The sequence below is a fragment of the Podarcis liolepis genome (assembly GCF_965112155.1).
Source record: "Podarcis liolepis genome assembly, chromosome: 7".
Lineage (NCBI taxonomy): Eukaryota > Metazoa > Chordata > Lepidosauria > Squamata > Lacertidae > Podarcis > Podarcis liolepis.
In genome coordinates, this window is record NC_139561.1 from 66,224,694 (window position 1) to 66,235,064 (window position 10,371).

General features: G+C 45.3%; 1 protein-coding gene across 1 annotated transcript in view; it reads left to right on the plus strand.

Annotated features, from left to right (window-relative positions):
• Nucleotides 1-9,365, plus strand: part of EXTL1 (exostosin like glycosyltransferase 1) — a 62,196-nt gene extending 52,831 nt beyond the window's left edge. The window contains exons 7-11 of the mRNA XM_083511958.1: nt 3,618-3,713; nt 4,162-4,248; nt 6,158-6,318; nt 6,893-7,064; nt 8,842-9,365. Of these exons, the coding sequence (XP_083368084.1) occupies nt 3,618-3,713; nt 4,162-4,248; nt 6,158-6,318; nt 6,893-7,064; nt 8,842-9,030 (705 nt within the window). The 3' untranslated portion in view covers nt 9,031-9,365. The remainder of the gene's footprint in view (nt 1-3,617; nt 3,714-4,161; nt 4,249-6,157; nt 6,319-6,892; nt 7,065-8,841) is intronic.
• Nucleotides 9,366-10,371: the final 1,006 nt, after the last annotated feature.

A 10,371-nucleotide genomic window follows, 5' to 3' on the forward strand; every position in this document is an offset into this window, starting at 1 on the left:
GTCAGCAAAGTGGAGTCTTGTGCTTCTTCTAGGGATGGGGCAAAATCCACCTCCATTTTGTGTCTTTTAAAATAATAATATGGACTCTGCATTACCAATATTTGGCTGAGTCAACCTGCAATGAAATAGCAGAATTGTGATAGCCAGTCTTGTGCAAAACCACCATATTATTAGTATTTTAAAGGTTGATAGATTTCCCCTTTTTTTACTTTGTGAAGATCTTGAGAAATTAGCTCCTTCAAGCTGGGTTCTTGAATACAGGCAAGCCTCCAGCCTGCAGCAGTCAGTGGAAGTAGGAACCCTCTTTTTGTCACTTGGGCCTCTGGAAATAAAATGGCCATATTGGGCAAGTGGAAATAGGGATGTGGCAATAGAGAGCAGCCAAGGAAACACAACCTCACAAGTGACCAGTCTCCCACCCCTCCACACCAACTGTGACAGAAGATGCATCGTGGCTCATTTTTACAAATAGGATTCTCCATGGTGTGGGAAAATCTGCATGAAGTGTAACAAAAGTATGGGCTGGCATTCCATTGCGATGATGATACCCTGTGGAACCTGCCTCTGACATGCACATACAAGTCACTGAGATCACACAACAGCTCTCCCGTGTGAAATTGCACAATAAACTCACAGCTGGAAGCATGCTAGATGGCCGAAGCGGCACTTTCCTTGAGTTCATGATTGTGAGTGGAAGAAAATGCTACTCAAACCTCTGCAAAAGAAAGAAGAAGAAAAGAGTGCAAGGTAGCCCACCACAATGATTTCTCTTCCCATGCATGGCAATCCCCATGAGGGACAGCTGCAGATTCCTGCATTGCTGGGGGGTGGACTAGATGACCCTCAGGTTCCCTTCCAACTCTATGATTCTATGGTAATAGCTTCTGGGTGGCCATATTAGCACAACAAGTAAAGGCTGCTAGACATGCTGGCCTCATAAGAAGAATTGTTTGCATCCTTGGGGAAATGTTGTAGTTAAGTGATACAAGCTGTGTGCATGCCATACATTTAAAGCACATAGCTTCCCCCCCCCCCCAAGAATCCTGGGAACTGTATTTTACCCCTAACTGAGCTACAGTTCCCAACGCCTTTAACAAACTACAGTTCCCAGCGTTCTTTATGGAGGGAGGGGATCTTGTGCTTTAAAGCCATAAAGCACACGTTTTGCATTCAGAAGATCCCAGGTTCAGCTCCCAACCTCTCCAGAGAGGGCTCTGAAAGATCCCTGCCTGAAACCCTGGAGATCCCTTTCCACAGCCATCGTAGATTGTGCTGAGTCAATGGAACAATGCACTCGCCTGATGTAAAAGGCCTCATCCTACGTTCCTGCGTTAACTTTCTAGCTCATGCAGAAGGCAAAAAAGATGTGGAGTGGGAAACTCAAATCGCTGGAGAAATATAAAGCCTTCTTGCTAAATTAAACGAAATAGACCCATTACAATACACGCTCTCCCCCACGAGAGTCTTTTATTAGCAACGATGCTTTGCTTTTAGTAATAATATTGAGGTTGTATTAAAGCGCATACTCTAGATGTCATCTATTAGAGCGGAACTGTAATTGCTTCTAGCATGGTAATTATATGGTCGACGGTAAGTATTCTTTTCTAAAAGGAAAAAAAATATTAGAGATACAAACATAAAAATAAATCCTTTGAAATAGGATGTGGGGCAGGCTAAACACAAAGACAGTTGCCATCAATCCAGGGAACGTTTCTCATAAAATGCAGCCTAAGGCTGACATGACGCCATTCATGCAGGTAGGGAAGGTTTTCTTTCAGCCTGATAATGCTTCTTGCTTGCCTCAGTGGGAGGTGTGTGTGTGTAAGTCGATAGTCTTGCTCTGCCCACTTTTGCCCCTGACACCGCCCACCACTGGAATTTGACCTGGAAAGTTGCCTAGAAGGGAATGTACCGTACTTTTCCGTCTATAAGATGCCCCCATGTATAGGACACCTGCTATTTTTGGGGACCCTAAGAAAATGGGGGAGATGGTACAGAGTTGTTGAACTTTTTTTAGGTGGGAATGCCGAAAATCACTCACCCGCACACGTTGCAAAATCCGCCTCCCGTCTGTCCCATCGCTGGCAGAAACTGCCTATCGCCCACCCAACTGCCGGAGTGTCGCCCAATCAATACCACCTATTGACGCAGCAACCAATAAAGCGCACAATAGCCGCTGACAGACCCAGCAGCAACCAATAAAACGTCCACCCTATGCACTACCCATGTGTAAGACGACCCCCACTTTTTAGCATGATTTTTGAGGAAAAAAATTAGTCTTATACACAGAAAGGCATGGCAACTCAGAGGCTGAAATGGCTTCCCCATTCCTGGCCCTGATATTTAACAAGCACAGGCCAAAGAATAGGAGACTTTATACTATTCTCTCCAGTTGTTTTTTTTTTTTAATACAAAACATGGGTGAGGCCCCTGGCAACTCCCCGGTCTGTTTGATTATAAAGGTTAATAAAGGTAAGGGTACTTTTATTTGCTGGTGTAGAAGAGGGCTGGGCTGGGCTGGCCGTGGGTTTTGGAGGGAGTTACTGTATGTACACAAAGAGGTAAACACACCTTCCTTACTATCTAAATACACACACATGCAAACATACTCAAAAAACCTCAAGCCCAGGCTATCTGGTTACATACAAATAGGTTTGCCAGCTTTTGCACCTGAGTTGTCCCTTTAAGGCCGTTTGATTTGCAGCAATGAAGCTGGAGACTGGTTATTAATTCCATGCCATTAACTAGCTTCACTTGCTGAGTTCTGCAGACCAAAACTCTCTTAAAGTCCCCAAAGCAAGCCAGTTTCGGTTTGTTTGTTTTTAAAATCCGGTCCGTTGGTGACCTTTCATATACAGCCTTTTGAAGTTAGGATGGAGTGGGGAAAAGTTAGCTTTTATCTGAGAACTCCAGGTAGATAAAAGCATCTTCCTGCACTCTAAAGCTCTTTAAGAAATGTGCACTACCTGCAAAGGGGCCATCCTTCTGTTCTATATCGCCTCCCTCTCCCCCCCCCCCTTTATAATTCGCTCTCCTTTTAACATAAGCAAGATAAAACCCATTTATCCACCTTCCTCCAACTTTCAGTCAGCTGCTTGGATGAAGGTGGAAGGCCAGCATCACATGGTCTACTCTACTCCAAGAATGCTTCACCTGCAGCCTATGGGGCCGTATCCAGCCCACCAAGCCACAGGAACTGGCCTGCCAGCCCTTGAAGCCAATCAGATTGGGAGATAAAACACTCTGCCTGATCTTTAGAGAGCCACTTCTGGAGGGCAGCGAGAGCACTTTATCTCATGATATAAAATCCCCCTGACTGCTCTTCAGAGATCCTCTCTAAAGAACAGGCAGAGGGATCTTTTATCTCTGATCCTCGTGTTGAGATAAAAGCAGGAAGAGGCGTTATCTCTTAAGATGAAAAGGCAACATTCCCCCTCACTCCTGATCTGGGGTGGGGTTAGCCTTAGAATGGTCTGTAGAAAGTAAAAGGCAACCCCCCCCCCACGCAGTGTGGTAGAGGGGGTTCTGGAAATGTGTGTGCGCGCACATTTGTCTGTGACAGTTGACGCATGATTCTGTGAGTGATATGCCTCCTCTTCTTCTTTCTTTAAATACAGATTTTAGTTTTATGGAGCTGTGAGAAGCCACCCCCACAGAGCAGTAAATGGCCGCAGACAACGGTACCTTTGACCATCATCCAAGGCAGCAGCAAGGTAAGCTGCCTTTGACTGCCGTGAAGGAGATATAGAAGTTAAAACATTGGCATTAACGTACCCCGGATAAATGCAAATGAAATTCTTCTTACAATTCTTCACAGTAACATATCAGGGTTTATTTTGCCCCGAGTTCTCTCATTCCAATAGGAAATAAACAAACTCTGATTTTTCAGTAAAGGTGTTATCATGTCTTCCCTGCCTAACCATAACCATTATTTGTGAATTTAATCATTGGTGCAATATGCCAGATTTTACTTAATCATTCTTCTCCTTTTGGTATTCCTTCCTTTTTTCATGCCTGATCTACGGTCATTCGTGCTGCATGAAGTAAATGAACGGTCATTTCTTGATCTTCCTTCAATACTGTTTTCTTGATATGCCTAAATAATACTATGGGGTCATTTTGATCCATGTCCCTCTTGTGTCTCCTTCTCTTCTGCTGAAGGTTAGTGACCGGTTTTTGCCTTACTCCGCCATTGGGACAGATGCGGTGCTGAGTCTGGATGAACACACCAGCCTCTCAACCGATGAGGTGAGGCAGCTCTCCTGAGCCTTTTAATGGTTTGCTCGCAGGCATGGGCACCCATAATATATGGGCATGCCAAAGGGCATAATATTTGATGGGCAGTGCCCTGCACTCACACTCACAATTGAAGAGACACAGCACAAAAGGAAAAGAGGCTGGGAGGGAGGAGGAAAAAAGCAAGCTTAGGCACTAATTCTTAGATAATAAAGTTAATTGTAGTGAGCAACAGGAATGGAATTTTGTTGGGAGGTGAGTCAAAAGCTGCTGGTATTTTAGCTGAGCTGCTTGGTGAGGCCTTGCACTCGCATCTCTCTCCTTCTCCCGCAACTTGGTAGAATTTCTCCTTTTCAGCTGGTGAACTGCCAGCAAGGGAAGACCTTTGCCTTCACCATCGTGAGCTGAGTGAGTTCCAGCTGCTCAGCCTCACTCCCTTGCCGCAAAGGTCCTCAGCGGGGAGCTGCTGCCTGGCAACACCAAGGAGGGCCAAGGATGAGAGCAGGAAATGCCGCCTGCATCAGCCTGGCATCATTTGGGCACTGTGCTATTTCTGTTTCCGAAAGGGCTGGTCCAAGACATTTTGCTGTCTGAGGTGGAGCAGCAGACATCACCCTCATTCCCAGATCAAGATGAATAACAGGCACAAGGCAGTATAAATATTTGGCATTTCGGGCAGAAAATCCCCCAGACACCTTCCACGCCCCACAGCAGTAGTAAAAAAAAAACACAATAAAAATTAAATAACCAACAATTTCCAGCACTCCCATGACATCCAGTACCTGCTGGATGAGGCAGCTGCCTCACTCTGCCTAATGGCAGAGCTGGCTGTGATTCATGATACTACACTTGAATATGATTGCATTCTGCATATTGTTTGTATGCCACCATGAGAGCCTTGGGCGGCGGGGGAAGGGTCTGTAAAGCAGGAAATAAGTATTCTGAATCAGGGGTTCCCACAGTTTGGTCTGCAGACCACCAGTAGCCCCTGTACTTCATTCAGGTGGTTCACAGGAATGACTCTGGAAGCCAAGCCTTGTGAGGAACGGTTGAGGGAGTTGAGCTGGGGACATAGGAAGGTATCTTACACAGAGTCAGATCACCGGTCCATCTAGCTCAGTATTATCTACACAGACTGGTAGCAGCTCTCCAGGGTTTCAGGAAGGAGTCATTTTCCTGGCCCTACCTGGAACCTAGGACCTTCTGCTTGGAAAGCAGATGCTCTCCCACTGAGCTGAAGCCCTGGCCTTTTGAGGATCATGCATTTAATTGCTTTAGGGAGTGGTGATCAAGGGAGAAGTGCTGTTCTTTCAAATAGGGCTTGGAGGAGTAGACAGCTTGGGTGGGGAAGATGTCATTCTTTTATTTAAAAACATACAGGCGTGTTGACTTTTCCCAGAGCAAATGCAGCAAAATGCTTAGTAAGTTACTTCTCAAACAGGCAATCACCTGAATGGCCACCAACTTGGGTGTCTTTAAAAGAGGATTAGACAAATTCCTGGAGGATAAAGTTATCAGTGGCTACTAGCTTCAGTTGGTGTGTTCTACTCCCACACTGTCGGAGGCAGTGTGCCCCTGAGTACCTGCTGGGAATCACACACTTAAGAAATCCCCTGCACATGGAAGAGTAGCATTTCAAGGAGGAAGATAGGCTCAAATCCTTTCCTCTTGCCTTTCTGTGTGCAGGGAGTTCTTAGCAAAAGGGAAGCATTCAAACATGAGATTGCCCCACCGCATTCTGAAGTGGCACAGTCCTAGGAAGTAGATACCACCTGCTCTTCTTTGCATGGTTGGATTGGCTGTTCTTGTTCCACAATCTACTAAAAAATGCTGGAGAAGGGATGGTGGCTGGGAAGCAGTATCCTTTCTTGGAAGAATGGTGCACTTATCCTCTTCCTTCTCTCTCTTCCTGACTCTCCAGGTTGACTTTGCCTTTGTGGTGTGGAGAAGTTTCCCCGACCGGATTGTGGGCTTCCCTATGCGCAGCCACTTCTGGGATGCCAGCAAGAGCCAGTGGAGCTACACTTCAAAATGGACCAATGAGTTCTCTATGGTTCTCACCGCAGCTGCATTCTACCACAGGTACCTCCCCTCCGTTCCTCAGCTATCGCTACTGATAATTACAAGTGGAGCCTGCAACAAAATGTTGCAGTGTTCTCCTGCTCAGCCTTCCAACCAGCCAGCACTGCTCTCATCTAGGGTGCTCCATTCCATTCTCCTCCCCTCCTGGTTTTCTGTTTTTTCCTTCCACCCCCACTCCCTCGCTTCGACTGTCTATTGCCACTGAGCGCTGCCCCACCACCCTCAGTCCACCCTCAGCCCCCCCCTTGCCTGCCTTATTTCTTACATCCAGCCCAGAGGGTGGCCCTGCTTGTCAACTTCCTCCTCTTTAGTCCCACTGCTGACTTTGAAGAAGAAGAAGAGGAGAGAAATAGAATTAGTTGACTCCATCTGTCATTGGTTCTGGCTGCTGTTGGGCTTTGGCTCCCCCTACTGTTGGCCTCCTTGCCTTCTGCCCAACCAGTTCCAATGAGCACCAGCCCCATCTGCCCCTACTAGACCACTGATTTCCTGAACCGTCCGGAGATAAGTCAGTAATGCACCTGTTTCTCCTTTCCTGCCACTTTATGATGCCTCCGTTTCTGCCCCTCGACAGGTATTATCACAGCCTCTTCACCAATTATTTGCCTGCTAGACTAAGGAGCCTTGTTGATCAGATTGCCAACTGTGAAGACATACTGATGAACTTCCTGGTTTCTGCTGTCACCAAGCTACCTCCCATCAAAGTGACCCAGAAGAAGCAACACAGAGAGAGTCCCCCGCAGCAGGTACAAGGTGTTTACTGGCCAACATGGGGAGTAGAGGGGAAAAGAGCTGAACAAGAGTTGTTTCCACATCTTTTTTTTTTTAATAGTATTTATTAAAGTTTTAAGTTTACAAAAAGACAAAAGAAAAAACACCAAATTAAACAATAACAAAACCAACACATCACAATAAAAAATAAAAAATAGAGACAATTAAAAACAAAAGAAAAAAGAGAAAAAAACAGATCAAACCTTCCCATAGCTTATCTTTCATTTGCTTGTTTCCCTGACCTCCTCACACCTCTCTTTTTTGTATTCTAAGTCAATTATCCATTTCAGCAAATCCTTTCCCTCTCTTCAAAATTTTTATCCTGAAAATTTATCTTGATCTTGATATAAATTTACTTTCCCTCTTTTCACCAATTAACAGTCTATTTTTCTTAAATCTTTGATACATTTTTGCTAAAATCACCTAGATTCATTCCAACATCATTCTAACATTCATTAATTTTACAATGTTTCTGTAAATAGTCTTTAAATTTCTTCCAATCTTCCTCCACCGACTCTTCTCCCTGGTCTCGGATTCTGCCAGTCATTTCCGCCAGTTCCATATAGTCTATCACCTTCATCTGCCATTCTTCCAGAGTGGGTAGATCTTGTGTCTTCCAATACTTTGCAATAAGTATTCTTGCTGCTGTTGTGGCGTACATAAAGAAAGTTCTGTCCTTCTTTGGCACCAATTGGCCGACCATGCCCAGGAGAAAGGCCTCTGGTTTCTTCAGAAAGGTATATTTAAATACCTTTTTCATTTCGTTGTAGATCATCTCCCAGAAAGCCTTAATCCTTGGGCATGTCCACCAAAGGTGAAAGAATGTACCTTCCATCTCTTTACATTTCCAGCATTTATTATCGGGCAAGTGATAAATTTTCGCAAGCTTGACTGGTGTCATGTACCACCTGTATATCATTTTCATTATATTCTCTCTTAAGGCATTACATGCCGTGAACTTCATACCTGTGGTCCATAACTGTTCCCAGTCAGCCATCATAATGTTATGTCCGACATCTTGTGCCCATTTAATCATAACAGATTTTACCGTTTCATCCTGAGTATTCCATTTCAACAGCAAATTATACATTCTTGACAAGGAGTTGTTTCCACATCATTTCCCCTCCAATAGTCATTTGGACCCCTGAAATGTCACTCCAGATCTGCCTTCCCCAAGCTGGTGCCCTCCAGATGTTCCAAACTACGACTCCCATCTGTCCCAGCCAGAGAAGTGCAAATTTTGAACAATAGATGTTGTTTGTGCATTGTGTTGGAAAGAATTAGGTGTTTCCTCATTAAAATGCAAACAAAGTCACATGTCTCCCTCATTCCATAGGCTAGACCCCGCCCTCCGCATGGGGTGTTCACACATAACATTCAGTACATGTACCAGCTGTGTACCTGTGCACAGACAAAGTTAAGCTGTACACTTGTACACATGCTCACTTGCAGGGCTCCATGAGTACACAACCTGTGTACACAATGGCTGAGCTGTACATATCAACAAGTGCTCACTCTTTCACACAAACTTTCACATGCATTTAGAGTCAGCTTATACCTGCGTTCAGTATAATGTGAACAGCCCTTATGTGAAATCTCTATGTGAACGGCAGAAAGGAGAAGCCACGAACCCTTGCATGGCTTCCGAATAGCACTTTTGCAACATCCTTTTATTTGCAGGGGGTGGGGGGTTAATTCACAACAATGTGTCTGAACTCTCCCTCCCATTGCCTGCCTTTGTTTCCCCTGCAGCTGTTGAAGAGCGCTCCCCCATCCAATGGGAACCTTCATTTCTCTCAGCGCCAGGAATGCGTCAATCAGTTTGCAGCCTGGTTTGGGTACATGCCTCTGGTGCATTCCCAGTTCCGCCTGGACCCTGTGCTCTTCAAGGACCAGGTGTCTGTGCTGCGGAAAAAGTACCGGCATCTAGAGAGAGCCTAGATCCAGAGAGAGCAGGAGGAGACCTCTTCCCTCTGGGAGAAGAAATCATGCAGAAGGAGCACTGGCAGACTCAGCCCTCCCCATATTGGACACGGGGAATACCTGCAGTGCCGTGGCACACAGATGGGTTGCTGAGCTGGGACCCATTCCATCAGTAGCATTGCAAGGAAGGAGACTTCAAAACCCCCCCCCCATGGGGCACTGCACCCAGAGCCTTCTAACTTTCGATACTGAAAGGAGGAATACTCTCGTCTTGCTGGTAGCTGTGGAGATGCCAGATGAATTTTCAGTCTTTATTGGGTTTTACCAGTACAAATAAAGGTTTGCAGGAATTGGCTCTGTCTCTCCCTGATTGCTTTTAACAGGGCTGTTTTTTTCATTGTCTTCACTTCAGATAGAATTCTCAGCATTTTTTCTGACGTAACCTCAGTCGCTCGGAATTTATTGGCCTGATCTACTATGTCACCCTGCCGCCATATGCTGGAACTAGAGGATACACCGTGTGTGTGTGTGTGTGTGTGTGTGTGTGTGTTCAATTTCTTTGTTATTCCTTGCTTTCCAGCAGATGCAGTTTTAAAATAAATAGGTAGGTAGGTAGGTAGGTAAGTAGGTAGATAGGTAGATAGATACGTATTGGGAGGGTGGGGTGGAAGAACTCTGCACATGCTCAAAACAATGTGTCCTTGCATTGTTTTTTCTTTCTCCTGGTTTTTAAATTGGAGGAAAAGGTTGGGGGTCCTATCATGAAATATGCTATCTCCACCCTTTGATTCATGCATTTTTAGCCAGTGGAGGCTGGTGCATCAGGGCAAATGGGGCAGTGTCTTAGTCCAGCCTTAGTCTGCCCTCAGCACCTGCCTGCCTTTCTACTTATATCCAGTCCAGGGTGAGAAACTGCATGTCACCTTCCTCCTCCTTAGTTTCAATGTTGACCTTTCAGTTCTCAGAAGGAAGCAGGATGTGGACAAAAGTACAGTTAGTGGGCTCTGGCGCCACCTACTGTTTGGCTCCCTGCATTCAGCCTTGCTGGTCCCAATGGGAACCAGCCACCACTGGTTTTAGCCAAATCTTTTTCATCTATGGTAGCTGTCTAAAAACAGGGATTAAGGGACCCTCAGAAAAGGTAAGGGGATTGGGAGGACCCTTTGTTCCTCTGTGATTTGACAAGTAGAATGTTTATTTGTTTTAAACCACTTACTATTGGAAAGGTAGGGTTGCCATATGTCCGGAATTTCCCGGACACTGAAATCGCTGAAATGTCCGGGAAAATACGAACATATGGCAATCAATGTTGGAAGTCTAGATTTTGGCGAATTTTCTTTAAAATAGCTCAGATTTTGC